Source organism: Kluyveromyces marxianus, chromosome 6, assembly GCF_001417885.1.
Source record: "Kluyveromyces marxianus DMKU3-1042 DNA, complete genome, chromosome 6".
Lineage (NCBI taxonomy): Eukaryota > Fungi > Ascomycota > Saccharomycetes > Saccharomycetales > Saccharomycetaceae > Kluyveromyces > Kluyveromyces marxianus.
The window spans coordinates 1-22,664 of record NC_036030.1 but is presented as its reverse complement, the minus strand read 5'-3'; the positions used below and the strand labels follow the sequence as shown (position 1 = coordinate 22,664).

General features: G+C 37.0%; 5 protein-coding genes across 5 annotated transcripts; 3 read left to right on the top strand and 2 right to left on the bottom strand.

Moving 5' to 3' along the window:
- Window positions 1-449: 449 nt before the first annotated feature.
- Window positions 450-1,886, bottom strand: KLMA_60005 (UNC93-like protein; the record flags this gene model as incomplete). The annotated part of the gene is made up of 1 exon (XM_022820648.1): window positions 450-1,886. The coding sequence occupies one exon, from the start codon at window positions 1,884-1,886 to the stop codon at window positions 450-452; it is 1,437 nt and encodes a 478-aa protein (XP_022677090.1).
- Window positions 1,887-3,713: 1,827 nt separating this feature from the next.
- KLMA_60004 (arylsulfotransferase family protein) lies at window positions 3,714-5,363 on the top strand (the record flags this gene model as incomplete). Its single annotated transcript, XM_022820647.1, has 1 exon — window positions 3,714-5,363. The coding sequence occupies one exon, from the start codon at window positions 3,714-3,716 to the stop codon at window positions 5,361-5,363; it is 1,650 nt and encodes a 549-aa protein (XP_022677089.1).
- Window positions 5,364-5,985: 622 nt separating this feature from the next.
- Window positions 5,986-7,512, top strand: yxeK (putative monooxygenase yxeK; the record flags this gene model as incomplete). The annotated part of the gene is made up of 1 exon (XM_022820646.1): window positions 5,986-7,512. One exon carries the CDS (start codon window positions 5,986-5,988, stop codon window positions 7,510-7,512), a length of 1,527 nt encoding a protein of 508 aa, XP_022677088.1.
- A 1,063-nt stretch (window positions 7,513-8,575) lies between these two features.
- Window positions 8,576-10,150, bottom strand: PYD2 (hydantoinase/dihydropyrimidinase family protein; the record flags this gene model as incomplete). The annotated part of the gene is made up of 1 exon (XM_022820645.1): window positions 8,576-10,150. The coding sequence occupies one exon, from the start codon at window positions 10,148-10,150 to the stop codon at window positions 8,576-8,578; it is 1,575 nt and encodes a 524-aa protein (XP_022677087.1).
- A 7,547-nt stretch (window positions 10,151-17,697) lies between these two features.
- Window positions 17,698-18,279, top strand: KLMA_60001 (DUP superfamily family; the record flags this gene model as incomplete). Its single annotated transcript, XM_022820644.1, has 1 exon — window positions 17,698-18,279. One exon carries the CDS (start codon window positions 17,698-17,700, stop codon window positions 18,277-18,279), a length of 582 nt encoding a protein of 193 aa, XP_022677086.1.
- Between the last annotated feature and the right edge of the window lie 4,385 nt (window positions 18,280-22,664).

The window sequence follows — 22,664 nt, the reverse complement described above, 5'->3', positions numbered from 1 at the left end:
TGTCTCAAAATGACTTTGGTAAAATCAATGCCAAGCACATACGAAGGTCCCTCCAAAAAAAAAAAGTACGTTTGATATGTTAAAATTCCAAGGGTTCCTAGATATTCCTTTCACTAGAGCAGTTACTGTGTGATTTAACGATTAAAATAAAACACTTTTCCTGATTTCTGTATGCTATGCTATAGTTATCAGTTTTCTTAAATCTGAGGTTTTCTAATCTGTCACAGTCTTAAGATCAACAACCTCCACTTACTCAAAAAAAAAAAACATACATTGCAGTACCTTCAGGAATATGTGAAATGTCATATAGATCAGTATAGAAATGAAAGTTACTTCAGTATGGTGGTGGAATTTCCGAGCTTGTAAAAGAGCACAAGTGCAGAGGGATAATATTATACAATGTTAAAATTCTCATCAAGAATGTCAAGAAAAAAAAGAGTAGAATAGCTTCAATCCGAATCATCCTTCAAAGGACGAACTGTCTCAACTAGTAACGCTTTATCTTTTGTTTGAATGGGTGTGATCTCTGGTCCAGTGGCTGAATCTTCATCAGATTCAGTGATTGATTTCACTGGATCTACAGCAAAGCTCTGAATATCATCATCTGTGGCCAAAAATGCGACATAAGTTGCTGGCACTACAGACAAAAAAAATGCCCCTGCAGAAACAGCCAAATTGGTCATATCATTATCATTGGTTGTCCCTACAACGAAAGCAAACGTCTGACCTAATGATTCAAATGATCTTATGATTGCCGAAACATGGGGAATCTCTTCTGAGGAGAACTGGTAAGTTCCAACTACCCAATAAATCCAATTGAAAAACAATTCTCCCGATATTTTGAAAAGCTGGAAGGGAATAAAAGATCTGGAAAACCTAGCATTGCCAGTCCAATCGATACCTTCTTCAGGGTTAGTGTCAAACTGATGTTGTATTATTATTGAATATATGAAAAATGCTGTCATCAAAGATACTGTAACTATCCATGAAATTTTGACTTTCAAAGACCGTCTGAAAAATTTGGTATCCAGAAGTAATCCTGCTACAACGTCAGTCATACCTGGAATCAAGGCGGTAAGTAATGAATTCAATGCCCGAACTCTCACGGTGAAATGGTGGGTGATATAATTAGATTGCCATGTATTAAACCATACAACAGAAAGGAAGATCGGTGTAAGGCCTATAATCTCCTTTCTGCGAAGAACTCTGAAAAGATTTTTAATTTCTTCCTTTACTGTCTTATTAGTGATCGATGGTTTAAGAACGGTGCCATTTTTTCTGATCACCTTTTCCGGTGGAGACAACAAAAAAGAGACAGGGAAACCTAAGCATTGAATTACCATCAACCCAACGTAGGTATTCAAACCAACAGAACCACTTTTATTACCTTTTATATTTAATGAAAGCGTTACAGCACCAGCAATAAGGCCACCAATCTTATTAATCACTTGCCAAATGCCTATGAATAATCCTCGTTGATTTTGCTCAGGGTAGAGGATAGCAACACTAGCTTCGCCGGTCCAAAATGCAGCAGCAGATACACCACAAATAGCAGCCCCAGCAAGGACTAAAGCCTGTGAACCATCTTTGGAATTCTTATACAACCCAGCCGACCAAAAGACATAGCCTATAGTACCTATTGAGATAACTGGTCTAACACCAATCTTATTAATTAAAATACCGAAGATAGGTGAGAACACAAACATCACAGCAAACAAAATTGCCGATGAAGTATTGGCTGTCTTCACCGTTTGCAATCCCCCAGCCCCTAATCCGGAAATAGCTGACCATACTCCAGGTTGGGTGAAAGACAGAAAGCCAATTATAAAAGCTTGGGTCAATGTACTTCTGTATACTCTGTATAGATTGCTATTCTTATCCAGCATTTTTGAGTTACTTAGTGATGATATCTCTGAACTGATGATAAAAAGATGATGCAACCGTATCTTGAATCAAATGACGGATTAATATGGGATTGCTAGCCTGCTTTTATATGATTACTGGCAAACGTTCCAAAATTCAAAAACAATGAGTTCAAAACCCACACTTGAATGTTAGGCCAAGAACTTGGTGGCTTAATGGTATTGTTTAACGTATTTGTCCGGCATTTGAATTTCTTCTCTTACTATCTACTACCATTCATAGGAATTTACTTCCATTTACATGAATACAGCATGAAAGCAGAAAAATAAGCATAACGGCATCCTCACACAAAAGTACAGGGCTTCAATTTCCCCAATAAATTAGTCAATTCAAAGACTTTTTCCGACTAGGGTTCAAAACTCTTTCAAAGACTTTATTGTCGTTGAACTTTTTTAAGCGCTACAGTAGTTCTTCCGAGAAATAGATAAAGGTCAAAATCGGAGTGTGTCTCGGAAAATTAACAAAAAGTCATCCTGCAGCAAATAATTTCAAATTAGTTAATGAAACAAACCCGCTTTAGTAGTTTGAGGCGTACTAACACAATTCAGAAGAATGAATTATTATGCAAGTTGTCTTGAGTCTTCCGTATAAATTCTTGTTTGAACCCACTTACACATTGTTTACGTCAATGCGTTGGTGGAATCATCTCTGCCGAACCCAAAAATTCCATTTTGAGCACATAGAAAACAGTTAACTCTTAGTAGGGGATTTGTCCCTGGAAGAGCATTTGGGACTGTATATAATTTCAATTTAACCCTCTTTGTTATTCGAAAACTTGTTATACGTTACGGGACATTTAGCTTTCATTCCAGTTTATTTTTTCTTGTTGAATCATAATGGAACTCTTTTAAAATAGGTACTTTTGTTTTTGGATTCGTCATTTACCATGCTCCGACACTGAACACTGAGGGCACGGCTTCTATTTCGAAAAGAATATCGCTTCTCTCTACTGATCGATTTAGTATAATCTCTTCCATGTTGCCCGTCTAGACTCTTGAATTTTGGGTGGAAATAAACTTTAACTAGTTGAGAATATTTCGGACTACTGGAATTTTATTGATATGGGATAGATTCCTTAACCCACTTCTATAGGCCCTTACTCTAGAACAGGAAAGGCACGAGTATGTATTACTGACTAGATTTACCTAAATGACAAGCAAAGATTAAAACATCTTTGTAAAAGTCTCACCTCGCCTACGTAATAACAATTCAGACATTAGTAAACCACCTTTTTTAGCAAGTAAACCACACATTTGAGACAATTGTTCCATAGTATTACCAGGGTCAAATTTTTTGAACTTAACCTCTCGAAGCTAGTAAAATGTATACTTAATGGTTCTCAAGACTTTAAGAAAATAAAGACAATCGAACCTTCTTAGTTTGATTATCGAATTGATTTTGAGACAAAGTGTACCATAAATTAAAGCTGGAGTGAAAAAGTCATTGTGGTTCGTATTTTAAGTTTTAACGTATATTTCATAACTTTGCTAATATTATATTCGGGGTTCTCCGACCGTTGTAACTTCAACGGAGAAAGTTTCCTAGTGTCTTTTATATTAGAACCTGTGTTCCTTAATAAAGTTGACTAGTCAACAGGTGAAAACACAACCATTTCTGTATGAGCTATGTGAGTTCATTGAAATATAAATTGATACGAATTAGTACCGAGATTAAAAACTGACTGAGATTGTTGTTATGCAATATAGTACAACTTTGTTTGATATCTTTGGAAGAAAGTATTGGCAGTTCAATAACCTGCAGATCTATTTCAAAAAATAGAGGAACAAAAGATGAAATTTATATCTACCGTTTTCTCTCTGTCAGCAATTGTTTCAACAACAGTTGCTGACTGGCAGTTTAGATCAAGACCTGACTTATCAGCTCCAATATTAAACATCACTATTCCTGCAACAGAGGAAACATCTCCAGGGTACATATTTGCTGCACCATTTTCTGGGTTCGCAGACAGAAATCATCATGGTCCGAGACAAGAGGGTCCATATATATTTACTGACAAAGGTGAATTAGTTTGGTCTGGGTTTGGTTATTATTCAATTTGGGCTACTAATTTCCAAAAAGCAAGATATAAAGGTGAAGACATTCTCTTTTCATTTGAAGGGTTGCACAATCCTTATTATGGCCATGGACATGGACATATTACGTTGTTGAACAAAAACTACGAAACTATTAAAGAGTTAAGAGCAGGCAAGCATAAAGTTTCTGATAAACATGAGTTCCATATTATAAATGAAAAGACTGCCTTGATTCAAATATACCAACCAGTTCCTGCAGATCTAACTCCTTACAATGCTACTCCAGAGCAACAATGGATCGTTGACTCCATTTTCCAGGAGTTGGACATCGAAACTGGCGAGGTTTTGTATGAGTGGAGTTCACTGGAACATGTCTCGCCGAATGATTCCGTCTTGTCCGTAACTGAAGGGCAAGCGGGCGCTGGTTTTAATTCTAGTGATGCATGGGACTATTTCCACATCAATTCGGTTGATAAAGATGAGGACGGAAATTACTTGCTCTCTGCTAGAAATGCAGCTTCATTGTACAAGATTGACGGGTCTTCCGGAGAAATAATCTGGAAATTGGGCGGGCTACCAAATATCACATCATCATCTTTTGATTCTAACTTCAATTTCTCTTTCCAGCACCACGCTAGATGGATCGAACAGGACGGTAGCAAAGAGATTATTTCTTTCTATGATAACTCGGCACAAGGAACGGAAAATGGGGTAGGGAATGTGGTAAGTTACTCACCAACTTCTTCAGGAAAGGTTATAGAAGTTGATTTTAAGAAAGGAAACGCTTACCTATTGAAGTATTATTTGCCGCCGGACAATCTATTATCAAAATCTCAAGGATCAATTCAAATCCTTCCAAATGGTAACGCGATTGTCAATTGGGGTTCATCAGGGGCTGTTACAGAATTCAACAAAGAAGAAACCCCAATATTTCATGCCTACTTTGACTCCGGTCATCTCGGTGAGAAGGTTGAAAATTACCGCGCTTTCAAGTTTAATTGGACCGGTGTTCCTCACGAAGACATTGCTGTGTTTTCTGAATATACCAACGATGATGAAACTAAGATATATGTTTCATGGAATGGTGACACAAGAACCAAAACTTGGAAATTTTTCACTGTAGAAGAAGATGGAAGCAGAATTCTATTAGGGTCCACACACAGAACAGGATTTGAAACAACCTTTACCGCAAAGAAAAAAATCGACGATGGTATCTTGGTCGAAGCTTTCTCCGCAGATGGTACTAAACTGGGATCTTCAGAGTCAGTATATTCTCAAAAACAAGTTTTGCCGTACAAAAAAAGTATCGTTTCGCCAAACAGCTCAGAAAATACTTCCAGAGCAGCATTCTTGAACTACTTTGAATGGAAAGTATTGGCAGAATTCCTTGGATGTCCCCTCTCTTGAATCCTAATGCGGACAAATTTCTTCGAGAATACTCAAACACAAAACCTATACCAATTGACTAGATACCGAGACTATACTGGGTCATTTCTATTTATACTAACCTTAAAATTCAACTGACGAACCTCATCTTGCAGAATATGCCTTTTAAGTAACAGTAATTCCGACTTTAAGTAACTTTGATCAAAATACACATTTGCTAAACTGTCATGGCATCCATTTGATTTATTAATATAAAAATAGAAATGAGATGCTGGGACCATATCATATATCATTATCGCATCTAAGATTCAAAAAAAAAAACAAGGCGTGCTTCTTGATTTTCTCAGAATCTTAATGGCGCTACTTAATTTGATGTTTACCTTAAATTTGTCTTTTCACTACAACAAATGATTTTGACAGCCACATTAACCAAAGTCAAAAACGGTCACTGGTAAAAGACGGGATGGAAATATAAGCAAAGCTATTGAAGATGCATAAATTAATATATATAAAAGAGTCACATAAGTTTAATCGAAAGCCAAAGCAGAATCAAGGTAAATAATTCAGAAACAAAAATCTGACCTATATACCTTTAATTGGGCATTCAGTAGGCCAATTAAACCCACTATACATCAGTAATATTATGACTGAGAGTAATATAATCGATGAAGGGGCTTCTCATTTACAAGAGCCATTATCTAAAAGACAAAAATATCACGACACTCCAAAAAAGACTTTAATTATTAATGCCTTTTTGATGGGTTCCGCTGGTAATCAAACTATCAATTCCTGGAGGAACGAAGATGACAAGTCTTCAGATCTATTCGAGGACCCCAGCTACTGGACAGATCTTGCAAAATTGCTAGAAAAAGGGAAATTTAATGCCGTTTTCTTTGCTGATGTCCTAGGACCATATGATGTCTTTAAAGGCCCTGGAAATTTAGAACCAGTGGCTATTGCTGGATCTCAATTTCCTGTATCTGATCCAAGTTATTTTATACCATTAATGGCGTCAGTAACAAAAAATTTAGCTTTTGGGTTAACGATTTCAACTATAAGCGAACAACCTTATCACCTTGCGAGAAGATTAGGTACCCTTGATTTAATTACGAATGGGCGTGTTGGATGGAACATCGTGACTTCATATTTACAAAGTGCCTCAAGAAACTTACTTGGTGCTGATTTGCCTTCAAATTCAGAAAGATATGAAAGGGCAGAAGAGTTTGTTGACGTCGTGTACAAGCTATTTTTAAGTTCATGGAGAGATGGTGCTGTGTTAAAGAACAAACAGTTAGGAGTTTTTACTGATCCCAAAGGTTTGAGACATATCAATCATAAAGGAAAACACTTCACAGTGCCGGGTCCTTCTTTCACCCAACCAAGTCAGCAAAAGCTACCGGTGATCATTCAAGCAGGTGCTTCTCCAAAGGGTAAGGAACTTGCTGCAAGAAATGCTGAGGTAATTTTCTTCTCTCATTTGACTAAGGAAGCTTTGAAAGCTGCCGTAGAAGATGTTAAGACGATAGCAAAAACCAAATTCAATCGTGATGTCAGTAAGATTAAGTTCCTTTGCTTAGCAACGGTGATTATAGGTAAAACACACGAAGAAGCTTGGGAAAAGTATGAGGAAAAAAAGAAACTTGCCGACAATGACGACGCTGCAGCCGCTATGTTTTCTGGTTGGACCGGTGTAGATTTGAGCGTTTATGGAGAGGACGATGTCCTCGATTCTAAAGAACATCATGCTATAGCCTCTAACATTAAGAAGTTTAAAGACGCTGACCCCTCAGTCAAAAAGTGGACCAAACGTGCAATAATTGATAAGATTAAAGTGTCTGGAAGTGGTGTAATATTTGTAGGTACAGCTGAAGAGGTCGCAGATGCAATCGAAGATTGGGTAACTCATTCTGATATTGATGGTTTTAACTTCACTGCAACCTCAATACCAACAAGCTTTGAAGAAATCATAAATGAATTACTCCCGGTTTTAAGGAAACGTGGATTAATTCAACAAGACTATCCAACTAGCCCGAACGGACATTTGACATTCCGGGAGCAGTTGTTTGGGTCAAAATTTTTGGACCCTACCCATACAGCTTATAATCTCAGATGGCATGAAAACGAATCTAAAGAAGAGTATGAGTCCAGAATAGCTGAAAGTGTAAAATGAAGTACATTTTGAGATCGGTTAATACCGAAACGCTTTTAATCAATAAATTGAAACCAAAATTTTTAAAAGTTATAAGGATAGTAAGTATAGTTTTTTTATGCTCGAATTGAATGCTGTTGGTCTGAACATTCATCATAACTATAATACCGATGTTAGTAGAGAAAATGTCAGTGAATATCAGTTTAAGTTACATATATTGTTTTAAATTCTCTAGTAAAATAAGAATGTCCTTATCAGTTTGTTCTGTCTGAAACGATAAATTAATATATTTTGCTTCATGTGGAATGATGCGTCAACTCTTCCTTTTACCATTACCGTGTTTGGGTGGGTACATGCAACTTCGGATATTCATTGTTTTTTTGAATTTAAAAGTTATTCACCTCTCATTTTATTGCATATAAGTAAGGAAGCCGTTGGATTATAAAATAAAGTTGGCCACAATGAAATGACACACAAGTACAATTGATTTTACTGATTTTTCAACTTTTGATAATATTCCAGAGGTTAAGTGTCCAAAAGTGGGACTTGAAGTCTTGGTTTTAGCTAAAGAGGAATAGGGTATAATTATCAGTTTTTTACCTATATGAATGGACAAGTTCCATGTCATATTTATATCCTCTTAGTATGACATAGATTCTGAAACTTAAAGATTTATCAAAGACTTTAGACCCGGCATGCAATTGAATTCATGCCAAAAAACTCATTTAAAAAAGTTTCGAAGCCAAATATTTGATCTATATAAGATGTTAGTTCTTTCTTTCTAGGTGCCTCATCTTGTTTTTTTAACACTTGTTGTCAACGAAGAGTTCCTACCCAGAATAAACCACATCTCCAAGGTCACCAGTGAATTTACTTGCCCAGGCTTGAATCATAAATGTACATCTTCTTAGGTTATTATTACTTAGTGATTTTTGCGTTCCAAATTTAGTATCTTATTCTATGAAATATTCAATGTCCAAGGTCTTGTAGTCGTCCACACTATCATATTCTCTGTATGTGTACCATCATTTATAATGTTGGAGACAAGTTGAAGAACTTATACACGAATATGTAATCGTATTCGTCACTGATTGACATATTTCGGTTTCCATTCTGTTAACCATTTATTTCTTGGCGAACACATGGAGCTTTTGGATCTTTTAACGTAAGAGCCGATACCTGAGTCCGATACAATCTCTCCCTCTCTGTAAACAACTTTACCCTTTACTAAAGTGTATCTTGGCCAGTTGTCTATTTGAAGCCCTTCATAAGGAGTATAGTCACACTTTTGATTGAGGATGTCATTACTAATAGTTAATGGACGCTTTTGATAAGACTTAGGTTCGGCCGAATTTGGATACCAGATAACTAAATCTGCATCACTTACTCCTGGCAGAATTGATCCCTTCTTTGGGTACAAGCCATACAATTTAGCAGGATTTGTACATTGAAGTTTCACAAACGTCATCATGTCACTGATCATTCCCGTCAAAACACTATGAAACATGAGTGGCATTCTCGTGCATACACCAGGAATACCGTTTGGAATATATCTGAACTCTCCGTTTTTGTCATTTTTGAACGCGTCAATTTTTCCGCTTGTTTTATCGTAGTAGTTATAAGCACAATGATCAGATCCAATGAGAGTAAAAGTTCCATTATTTATACCGTTCCATACAGCTTGCTGACATTGCTCAGGACGAAGTGGCGGTGAACAAATATTTTTAGCTCCAATAAAAGGATCTGAAGATTCGCTATGACCTGTTCCATGATGACATTTGGTGTCAGAATCAGAAAGTAATGCATATTGAGGACAAGTTTCAGCATATACTTTCAAACCCTTTGTTTGTGCAGCTCTAATAGTATCAATTGCCTCTGGTGAAGAAACATGAACAAACAAGACGGGGGTATCTAAAGATTGCGCTAGCACAATAGCCCTGTTAGTTGCCTCTCCTTCAACAATGGTGGGTCTAGAGATGCCATGATAATAGGGTTCGGTAAGTCCTTGATCTTCTAGATTTTCAATCATCCATTTTACCATATCACCATTTTCAGCGTGAACCATGGTGGTGAACCCATTTTTTCTTGTTGCAGACATTACTGTTAAAATATCATAATCGCTGATTTGTAAACCTGGATATGTCATGAAAACCTTCACAGAACTGACCCCAAAGTCATCATATACTTTGGACAATTGTTTATCCAAGTTGGAAGAGCCTTTAATGGAAGGTTTCGTAACTGAAAATAGAATCAGATGCAATGCATAATCACAATAAAGGTTTTGTGTAGCATACAAATCCACATCTGCCTTTACTGATTTTGATAGGGCATCTTCTCCAACGTATTCTTTATTCTGAGTTGCAAAAGCAATGATTGTTGTAGTACCACCAGTGACAGCAGTTTTTGTAGCATCTTCCATCGTATCCACGACAGGACCTAACAACTTCAATGGTTCATCAACATGGACATGTGCGTCGATTCCTCCTGGGGTGATGAACGCACCTTCAGCATCAATCACGTCTCGAGCTGAGTCAACACTAATACGTTCTCCAATTTGTATAATCCTACCGTCTTTGATAGCGATATCAGCCGGATAAACATCACTTGCAGTAACTATGATTCCATTTTTAATCAACGTATCAAATAATTTCATAGTCATTATCGTATGGACGGCCTTTACGCCTTTGATAGTTTTGCTAATCTTAATAATTATATCATTCGATGAGTACAACAAAGATTCAATTCATACCTTAAAACACATTTCACAATTTGAATATACGATTAGTACTCAAATGTCTTTTATATATCGGCAACTCCGAATCTGATCAAGTCATATATCTGATATCTTATCTTATCATATTTAATAATGGTTGAACCGAAAAAACAGCTTAGATTCCAAGAAAATCCAAAAAAACGGCAACTTATTAATTTATCTAAAATTGAAGCAAACGATTAATAGGTTACTTTATAGAACTTGAAGCGAGACCATACCAGCTGTAGTATATCAATGCAAATTCCAACACCTTAAAATAAGCAAATTTTAATACTGAAGATTTTTATTGGATTACATATGCTATTAAAGGAATGTAGGCCTGTGATGAATGAAGTAATTGAAAAATATAATTAGTGATGTTAAAATGGCTTTTTGGGAAAGATACTTTGGATATAATATCCTCGTCGTCTTGATAAATGTCATTCAGCTCGCAATCACAACACATGAATAAATTGTTCGAAGTTTGTGCCTCATTGTCAGTTGATGCCATCATTTTTTGAGTTTGAGTCGAACAACATATAAGTACGTGTTTACTGAGGATTTCCTTGGTTTCCTCTGTTTAAGATACAAATTATAGTAGAAAAATATGAGTAAGTGAGTCAAAATGGCAGAATTGGATGAAGAAACCATTTACTTAAATGCTTTTTGGAATAGATATAAATACCAAACGTGGTAGCTTTGGTATAAGTGTAACACAACTGCAGCAATTGTATAAATTTCCGATGATTAAGTTCATAATATAAATCTGGAAAAAATGTGATCTCTTACTGAGAACTACCATATATGAACTTGATTGGTATATTTTCCATTAGAGAGTGCCGTTACTTAGCTGTTGCCAAAGAATAAACATTAATGCACACTTTCTTGACTATTATATCTCCATGGAGCAGTTAGAATTTTGAAAGTCATGTCGTAGCTACCATTGTATGCCGCATCATCACATGTTGCAGGCATAAGTGAAGGATCTGGAATGACTAATAAGGTCCCGTGAGAGATACCATAGTGAGACATCGTAATACAATATACGTCCGAAATCCAGTTAGGTTCAACGGAATCGATAACCTCTCTGATAACAACAGAAATTGCTTTTGGTTCTACTATAGAACCACAATTGCATTTATTAGAGGAATAGCTATACCATACTCCACCAATTTGACCTTGCATTTGTGTACTCTCTTTAGTGAAATAATCATAGACACACCAAGCCGTGCTAGAAACAAGCAACGGTAATAACAAATATTTTAGGAAATAGCGATTCATACCCTTAACCTAAGACAAAATCCAACTGATTACCTAAGCCATTAAATGCTACACATACGTTAAGGTATATGTGTTAAAACTTATTAATCAGTGTCCGTAGAAACTAAAATGCTCTGCTGTTAAATATTATTCTGAAAATTGTCAAATGAAAACCTTTAAAGATTGAAGGGGAAATTTATCCTATTCCTGAATTTCCCTTTAGGAGAACGTATATTTACTTGCTTAAAAACATCTGTACGACCCAAATTCAGAAAGCGCCAAAAGGCAATATAATCTTATGATTCAGTTTTTTAACGATATGTGAATATCAAGGGAAAATGTGCTACAATATCTTCAGTTTTCAAATGTTCGTCTTTTTTGTTAGCGGTTTCCTATTCAACAACCAAAAACATTTTTCCGTTCCGCTTTTCAGTTCCAAGAAAATTACCACGGACATATCTGACAGATTAAGGCAGCTCATTTTTCTGTCCGTTCTTTGGTTCAAACAGATCCGTACACAAGCATATGAGATGAAACTTTTTATATTCATAGAGAAAAGACCACAGATATCCAATTCATTGGAAGATTTTCGATATTTCCCTCCTTTATATTTAAACTCTCTAGAAGCTTATAAAAATGAGGAATAAACACAGACGGCGTACTGTTGTTCACTTAATTATTAAAAATTCAAGTTGTTCTGTAATCAATTTTACGGAATGAACTCCTTCTGCTAAGAACTTCAGGATCAATTATGGATGATGATGATGATCCTTTGCTTTCCTTCACCGTTTTATTTTTTTTGGTGACTTCCATTCCCTATTATTTCATCTTTCGCATTAGGAACCCTGAAGCCAAATGGATCTTTGTTATTGCCTATTGCTTTTTGCAGTTGAGAACAATTATTACCAATTTCGTAAGAGAGAGAGAAAGAGAGGCTTATATTAGAGAGAGAATCAGAGGCTTCTAAGATGTATCAGTCTGGGCTGAAGCCCTATTGTACGATGTATTTGAAAATAACTGACTAAAAAAAAAAAAACTGAAAGAGCTAGACGAAAAATGAGAAAAACTACGCATTTGCATGCAGGGCTCGTCGGAGTTCTTCCAAAAGCCAGCAGACAAAATTGCGAAACTGCAATATGATGTAAATTTTTTCTTTTTTTCTTTTTTTGGATACATTAAGGGTACTGTTGGACTGGATATTCATCAGAAGTAGTAGGTAGGAGGGGGACTTCAGATGAGAGGTTTGTGGTATTGATGGCAGTAGATGAAGAAACCTTCTACTTATATATATATTTGGAATGAATTCAATTATCAAATACTTTAGCCTTGAACCTAGCATATCTAGGTTTTAGCCTTAGCTTTTATAATTGATATAATACCTGTCACCATAGACAGCGTCGTAAGACGTCCAGGATCAACAGAGGCAAATACCAATGTGAGAAACGTCAGTGGCGTATAGCACATATAGGGTGTGGCATACGAAAGGAGCAATATATTCAAGTAGTAGGTGTTGATACCGGAATATCCAGTCCAACAGTAGGCGTTTTTTTGAGTAGTGTTAAAGGTTGAAAGGTGCAATGTAGATTGTAAGCAGATCATTTGTTTAAGGTGGGGAAGATCATTATAGAAGGGGTAGAAACTAAGATGATCTGCTGTTTAATATTATTCTGAAATTTGTCAAATGAAAACCTTTAAAGATTGAAGGGGAAATTTATCCTATTCTTGAATTCCCTGTAGGAGAACGTATATTTACTTGCTTAAAAGCATCTGTACGTCCCAAATACAGAAAGCTCCAAATGGCAATATAACCTTATGATTCAGTTTTTTAACGATATGTGAATATCAAGGGAAAATGTGCTACAATATCTTCAGTTTTCAAATGTTCGTCTTTTTTGTTGGCGGTTTTCTTTTCGGCAACCAAAAAACTTTTCCGTTCCGCTTTTCAGTTCCAAGAAAATTACCACGGACATATCTGACAGATTAAGGCACATCAATTTTTTTTGTCCGCTCTTAAGTCCAAACAGATCTATCTATACGCACGGGTATGGGAGACATTTTGTGTATCATAAGAAAAAGGCAACATTCATCCAATGCAATGAAATTTTTTCGATATATTCCCCTTTATATTTGAACTCTCTAATAGCCTATAAAATGAGGATTAAACACAGACAGAGTACTATTGGTTACTTAATAAGCAATAACTTGAGTTGTTCTATAAACAGTTTTACGGACTGAACTTCTTTTGTTAAGAGCTTCAGAATCAATCATGGACTCATTGACTTCTTTCGCCATAGGCTTTCTTGTGGTGACTTCTATTCCTTATTATTTCATCTTTAAAATTAAAAACCCTGTTATCAAATGGATCGTTTTTTTCTTCTATCTCTCTTCACAGGTGAATGCAGTAAATAAGGGATTAAAAAAACAATACTAATGTTTCTAAGATTATTAATTCAAGGCTAATTTCGATTTTAAGGTGTGCTCTGAATGAGACTGGAGTAGGATTTTGATAGCAAAACAAATCAAGAAGAGTCGAACTGTAGTTTGTAGTTCTGCAAACAAGTCTGCTCTAGCTAGTTCAATATAATCATTCCCTTCGATGTTTAAGGAAGAAAAAAAGAATAGACAGAATGTATAAGTCTTATTTTTTAATTTTTTTTCATAATGAATATTATTATTTTCCTGAATAGATTTCATATTTCTCGACTTACATGAGATCATGTGTGGTGGAAGTCAGACTTGCGTTGATTTAAGAACAAAAACGTATACATTCGATAAGAGAGTAAATAACAAGGAGAGCTGAAGCACTCTGAAATGATTTAGAGTGTTCATTAAGATAACACCTTCAACATAGTTCTAATTCCCACTACATGCCGATGGGGCCTTCCAACATTGAAGAAAAAAAAACTCTTTTTCAGCCACAATCTCTTCGCTCTGTCAGCATGAAGCAATCTACCAATGTTCGTACTGTAAAAGTTCCTCTTGGTCTGTGTATGTGCTGGGTGTTTGCTTCAGTGTGTTTTGAATGCGGTGACGCTCCTAATGCTGTTGCCAAGTCAAGTTTTTTCATAGCAATCATTTTGTCTACACTGTATGTGCTGGGGTATCGCTGATTGTAGTATGTGTCGATTTTTAATGATGCGAACCTCGGTACGGATATTTGTTCCTTACGTACTATTCAATCATAAGCTATGTGTTCTACAGCACTCAACAGACATATCTTCTAGGGGATCGGAACTACAGGGGATCCAAGTTTGCAGGTAAGAAGAGGAAAGTTAGGGGAGAGTTTGTAATGGCGGTATATTACACGGGTAACAAGTACTAGCATGATTAGAGGGGGGAGAGAAGGAGAGTGAAAGGGAATATAAAGATTAGAGTTGTACTAAATGAAACCGGATTTTCTGGCAAATGTATTGACTTAGAATGGTGTGATTTAGGTTTCGACAAAAGGATTCCAGCAATAGTTCCAGGCGGGAGAATCACGAAAGAATCGCGAAAGAATTGATAAACAGCTGAATCATAATCTTCTTCTTCTAAGCACCTATAACACAGCATGCTGGTGACTCGACTGCCGTACATGTTGTATGAGAAATGCCCCCGTCAACCCAGCAGCGCAGAACAGAAAACCAGAAATAGCTGAGTTTACCATCCAGTTCTAACGATTTTGTTTAGATAGAGAAAGCGACAACTCAGCGGGATGGCTTTGGATAGTTGACACAGAGCTCACAATTGTTTCAGTAGCAAAAATAGTAACATTGGTATCTTCGCTTTGTCTCTTAGCTTCCATGTAAAAATGGTTACAAGTAACTAGAGCAAAACTCAAACAAAATAAAACCACAAACTTCAGAAACAGAACTTTCAAGTTGAAAGGTTTGCATTTTCCTTGGTTGCTCTCCTCCTCTCTTTTTTCTCCTTCTATACTTTTAATTGGAGAAAGATATTTAGTGGTGTTCAATTGATTGACCTCTGGTTTACTTGGAATGTGTTTCACTAAATAATTTTTTCGTGAAGATAGATACAGTAAGTTCGTTGTTAAGAGGGCTCTCCTAATAAGAGGTACTCCCCATTGACCTAGATGCAATTACTCTTTTTATATGAATCATTTATAAAATCAAGCTTTCTTAAATCCAGTTCCGGATGATTAGGAAGCGGGGCTTTCCCTCAAAAGAAGCAATAGCGACATCACGGGACGATCTTAATTTGATAATTTGGACTTGTTATTTCGCATCAGCGCTCGATTCAAATGGAACAATTGCATGAAGAAGCCTTCTACTTATATAACTCTTGGAATGATCAATCACCAAATGCTGTTACCTTGATCCTAGCGATTCACAACTCCAGAATATTATAATGCGCTGCTATTGATGTCTCCATCTTAACTACTCGTATACGAAATAACCAACTAACAATAGAAGATACATCACCAGAGACATCTTCAGGGTGTGCGAAGCTGCACTTCTGCTGACAGGTAAGGACTCTAGGACCCCGCATTGCCAGGCCTGCTGTAGAGTTGTGCTATTGGTATATTCCAGGACAAATTTGTCACCACAATCGATATATTCTACACCACTTTGCATGATAAAGTTTCCTTCCATATATATTGGAGGATGGACATAATTATCAATGGCATGGGACGAAAGCTCTTTTTTGTTCTCTTTTCCATACTGTTCACCACACCCTTTAGCCCTCCATATGTCCACACTAGAGTTCAAAGAAAGGTTTTCATGCACGGAACAGCCTAATACATATACAGGTATAGATGCATTCATTGCAATAAATTTTGTGGTTAACTTGGCTTCGTTATAGCACAAGAAGTTTGGTAATTACATCATTAAACGTACCATTGAACTGCAGAGAGTGGTTGGAGTGATACTTAAATACCTCCTAAAGCATGGGATTACTTCAACGATGCTGTTTGCTTTTTATTCGTGATAGTCAGACTGGCTATTCCTGAAACATCATAGTACTTAGTAACAGCCCTTTTCGCTGTGTAGTTGAGTTGACGCAGAAAATATGCTTAATAATTCTGATTACAATTAATACTATTATGATTTCTTTTACTATGTATCTCAACTACTACCGGACCGTCTGCAGAGATCGACTGTATTTGTATATTGAACAAGAGGAAAACAAACTCGAGTATTATTTATTATTCTTGACATGTAAAAGTTTTCGGTAGGAAAAAAGAAACACAAATGCAGTATTTGAAGCTGTCCGTAACCGTCTAAGAGGTAGTACTCATTTTGATAGCAGGGAAAAACTGCTGCAGGAACCTGGGTGCCTTAAAGACAAACGTAGTACATTCCAAGTGCCCTTAAAAACAGCTTTAGGAAATAAAAAAGGACACAAGTGCCGCACAGGTAGTTAGTCTATGTCTAATGAGTTTTGTTCAGGCTTGGCAGAATTTTTCGTTGCAGGCAATTTGCAGATGTGATGTAACGAGGCTCTCTAGGGAGTTTGTATTTTTTACTTGTGCTTTTACAGCATATCTACAAGATAACTACTGTAACCTTGCAAATTTGTGAGTTGGCGCGATATACTACCTCTATAGATCTAATTAAGCATATTCTTTATTCTAGTTAATCCCCAATATAGGTGATATCAGTGTACCTCTGTTGATGATGCTAACATGGACCTTTAGAATAGTCTTAATGTCTTTGAACGTGAACTTACCAGCTACAAAAATCAATTGAACGCAACAATATCCAGCTACAAAAGTTAATTAGGATGAAGCAGCTGAATTCTACCCACTGAGTGTAAGAAATCTGCTATGGGAATAGCTTATTCAATTTTTTACGTGAACCGGGGGTCTTCCCGCTTACAATCGTCAAGTAGCCCTATTGTTAGAGAGGTTTAGTTTTGCATTTGCCAAGACACATTTAGTTCATAATTAATTATTTACTGATGCCCTCCATTTTCTCTAATATCTGGCATACAATTGGATATTAGGTAAGCAGTCAATGTAGGGGAGATATATCCCCGAAAAGTGAAAATGAAAATAAAAGTGAAAAGGAAGGCTGGTGGTAATATATTTTTGTCCGCTTTACTTTCTTCAAATTTATTCGTTACCTGTAAAACCTTCTCTAAAGAAGCCTAGTTGCAAGTGAACATTGCAAAATGAGTATTAACAACCGTAGGTTTGATTTATATCAAATGCATTGAAGCGCAATAAACCACTTTCATCACATCAGCTGCTAATGAAAGGAGAATCGGATAATCCTCCACAACTCGCGTATTCAAAGCTCGGCAAAGACCTTCATCGGGGCAGATTTTCCCATATAATTGCTGAACATCCCGTGATAGTATGTTCCTTTATAGGTATAATCGTCATATTAATCATTTTATGCACTACCCTTGTACACGATGTTCATTACGATGAAAGAGATAATATCTGGGCTACGTACACACTTCTTATAATAGCGTGCATCACATTTTTGGTTGCTTTGACATCTTTAATGTTTGGCCCCTTTTCACTCATGCTTATAAGTGAGACTGGCGATGTCCTCTTTTTCTTAAAGTTAATCATAACAGGTCATTCATGGGAAGAAATAGGTAGAATTATGAATTCGTATCTTTTTCAGAGAGGAATTTGGTCGACAAACAGCTACTTTTACGACGGTCAACAGTGTTATGACCTTTTCGTACTCTATTCCCAAAAGTGTACTGACCCTGTTATACAGACGTTTATAGAGCAAGCTAAAAACAAGCTGGTTGAAGGTATTACAACAGAGTGGGATAGAACCCAGGTTCCAAATAAGTCACAGTCATCTAATGCTTAACACGCGAGCATTCTCAAACTTTGATTGACACGGGGATTTTTTGATGCATAACTACTTAACTAAAGACTCATAATTACCGGCTTGAACTTTTAAAACTCCATTTTACTTTAGCTACAAGATGGCATGCATATATTGGAATGTAATTTTCACTTTTTAAAGAATATATATATGTATAATATATTTATTATTATTCTGAATAGATTTCAAGATTTAAAAGAGAAGAGTGATATTACAAAATGGTAGGGACCTTCGATGAAACATTAGTAGCATCGAAATCACTGGACGTTATCTTGACATGAACTTTCTGTATTTTTTTGCATTAACTTTAGGATGTGCGCATGCCTTTACAGGTTTGGTTATAGATAAAGTGTTCGGAAAGTCGCATGGCCCGGGCATGTCCTGCAACACTCTGGCGTTAAAGGTCAACATCCCCCAGAATGTACTTCATTCAGATGGTAGTTATGGTTTGGACATCACGCCATTCATCGCAGTATTGTACAAGTATTCTAGAGACAAGAATGGCTGTAAGACAAGAGACACTGACAGTCTAACAGAAACCATAATTGCCGCAATCAAAGATAACAGGCACGGTCAGAAGAACTTAATTGCTAGTTGCCTTACCTTATTCAGGTCCAGGAGTACGGTGACATACCTCAAATATGTTAAAGAAGGAGCGGGTGTGGAGTTCGGGGCCATTGACTGTCAGGCAGTACCTGGCTGGCGTGCGCCTAATTTTTTAACTACTTGACCTATGGTATAATACAACTGTTGGACTGGATATTCCTCAGCATCGGTAGTAGGGACCTTAAAAGGGATGTTAGTAGAAACAATGCCGTTGGATGGCTTTTTTGACTTGAAGTAATTGTTGAATTAATAACTTGATGATTGAATTGTTGGCTTCACTAGATAAGTAAGTATTTACTGATGTTCTCCTTGGTTTCTTCTGACTTGACTTATAATTTGATATTAAGTAAGTAGTCAATTCAAACGGGTGAATTGGATGAAGAAACCTTCTTCTGATATATACTTTTTGGAAGGGATTCAATGAAAAAGTACGGTAGTTTTGTCCTTGTGCAGTACAGTTCCATGCCATTTTCTGACGCCACAATTGATTGCACAGAGCCTATTGGTCAACATAGTAGGGGGCTTAAAGTAGAAAGAAGGACACGAGTCGATGCAATCGCATATATGTGACCACCTCCATCTCATCTACTCGTATACGAAATATCCAACTAACAATAGAAGATACATCATCAGAGATGCTTTCAGCGTGTGGGAAGCTGCACTCTTGCTGACAGGTAAGGATCTTAAGATTCCGCATTGCCAGGCCTCCTGTAGAGTTGTGTTATCGCTAAGTCCAATGGTAAATCTGTCACCGCAAGACATATATCCTACACCACTTTGCATGATAAAGTTTCCTTCCATATATATTGGGGGGTGGACATAATTCTCAATGGCATGGGACGAAAGCACTTTTTTATTCTCTTTTCCATACTGTTCACCGCAACCTATCGCCAGCACGAGATCCATATCCACACTAGAATTCAAGTATATGTTTCTATGCTTAGAACAGGTTAACATACTCAGACCTGTAGACGCGTTCATTGCAATAGATTTTGTGGTTAGTTTGACCCTGTTATCGCACGAGGTGTTTGGTCACTGCATAACTAAAAGTGATATTTGAACTGGAGAGAGTATTAATATCAGTAGTTTAACACTTGCAAAACACATGGCCTTTCTTCAGCGATGCTGTTTGCCTTTTATTCGTCATATTCAGACTGGGAATTGCTGAAATATCATCATATGTGGTAACAGCATTTTTTCGCTGTCCGATCGAGTTGGCGCCAAAAATATGCTCATCGATTCTGACTAGAATTACTACTATGATTTCTTTTACCATGTAGCTCAACTACTACAGCATCGTCTAAGAAAACAGCTCTATATTTACATGTTTAACAAGAAGGAAAACATGCCCGAGTGTTAGTCTTGAGATGAAAAGTTTTTAGCAGGAAAAAAGAAATAAGATATGCACTATTTGAAGCTGTCCGCATCCGTCTAGGAAGTGGTACTCATTTTCATGGTAGAAAGGGTGCCTGCAGGATCTTGCATGCCTGAAAGACACTGCAGTGTATGCTAAGGGTCCTCAGAAAGAGCCTTAGGATATGGAGGGGACATAAGTATCGTACCGAATATCGATGTTTTGTTTATTGAGTGTCGTATGATCTTCTGCTGCAGCATTTTCTGAGATGTGGCTAGGGAACCCCGGGCTGTGCAGGGCACTTGTACCTATGTAAGTACTGTATGTCCTATGTGCGTGCGGCGTTAGGCGCCTTAGAGGCGGATTACTTTGTTTTTTCGAAAAATGAGGGTCTTGGAATAGGGTTTTTAAATTTTCAAGATTTGAGAGTGAAAGTGGGAATTACAGGGAGAAAGTGAGAATGAAGGAAAGTGGGAGTAGTGTAGAAGTTAGACAGGAGAACCAGTAGTTAGACAGGAGAATCAGTAGTTAGACAAGAGAATTAGTGTAGTACGTAGACAAGGAGAATTAGTGGTAATGAAGATAGATGCTTGGCGTTTAAATTAGGTCTTAATAATAGAAGTGTTTGTTTATTTTAAATGAGAGGGAAGGTTTTATTTGTAGGGAGGGCCCTTGGAAGGGGACATGAATAACAAGCACGGGTAAAAAACAAACTGAAACAAATTGAAAAACAAAAGTGAGAGATGATGGAGTTTGTGGTGGGGGCCCATTTTAGAAGGGGGGTCCCTTAGGAAAGGAAGTTATTTTCGTACAATTCATGGGAAAATAACAAAAAATGAAAAACAAAAAAATGAGAAGTGAGAGGAGAGAGAGTAACAGCTACTAGTTAGTTGGCTATGGGGAGAAGAGCCTAGGTTTGTGCCGTGCAAAGTGATGATGAGGAAAATGAAAATGAGAGGAGAGGAGATGAGAGGAGGCACGTGATATAGAGGGTCATCCGGGTAATAGTAGAAATAGAGGTTGGTGAAGAAAAGTATAGGTGGGATGAGGTTTGATGGCAAGAGGAGCAAGATTGGTCAAGGTAGCAAAAGTGTAAGAAAAGTGAAGTGCGGGTAACATGGGAAACTGTGGGCACGATAGACCAAAGAGGATACTCGGGAAAACTTGCCCAAATAGGAAACCAGGAAAAGAAACGTGTATCAAACATGCTTACCGTAATAGGAAATGGGATACAAGAAATACAGGAAGCTGGAATAGCAGGTGGAAAAAAACAAAGGAGAATGCAGGAGAGTGTAAAAAGAATGTAATGTTGCACGAACAAAAAGAAATGAACATGAAAAACGAGGTTTCCGAAATAGGAAATAGTGGGAAAAGTGAGGTATAATATATGGCGGGTAACAGACAAAAGAGGGAGGGTAACGACGACAAGTATGGAGGATGGACCAAATGTAGCGGGGAGGGTAACACGAACTTAGAGAAGGAATGTTCTAAATTGGGGCGGGTAACACCACTAGAGCAGAGGGTAACACTAGAAAATGGGTAGGGTAAGACCAAAGAAGGGGTAGGGTAATTCAAAAGAAGGGGTAGGGTAATGGCGAAAAGAGAAAAATAAGGAGTACATTGGTGTACGGATTTGATTAGTTATGTGGTGTACGGATTTGATTAGTTATGTGGTGTACGGATTTTGATTAGTTATGTGGTGTACGGATTTGATTAGTTATGTGGTGTACGGATTTGATTAGTTATGTGGTGTACGGATTTGATTAGTTATGTGGTGTACGGATTTGATTAGTTATGTGGTGTACGGATTTGATTAGTTATGTGGTGTACGGATTTGATTAGTTATGTGGTGTACGGATTTGATTAGTTATGTGGTGTACGGATTTGATTAGTTATGTGGTGTACGGATTTGATTAGTTATGTGGTGTACGGATTTGATTAGTTATGTGGTGTACGGATTTGATTAGTTATGTGGTGTACGGATTTGATTAGTTATGTGGTGTACGGATTTGATTAGTTATGTGGTGTACGGATTTGATTAGTTATGTGGTGTACGGATTTGATTAGTTATGTGGTGTACGGATTTGATTAGTTATGTGGTGTACGGATTTGATTAGTTATGTGGTGTACGGATTTGATTAGTTATGTGGTGTACGGATTTGATTAGTTATGTGGTGTACGGATTTGATTAGTTATGTGGTGTACGGATTTGATTAGTTATGTGGTGTACGGATTTGATTAGTTATGTGGTGTACGGATTTGATTAGTTATGTGGTGTACGGATTTGATTAGTTATGTGGTGTACGGATTTGATTAGTTATGTGGTGTACGGATTTGATTAGTTATGTGGTGTACGGATTTGATTAGTTATGTGGTGTACGGATTTGATTAGTTATGTGGTGTACGG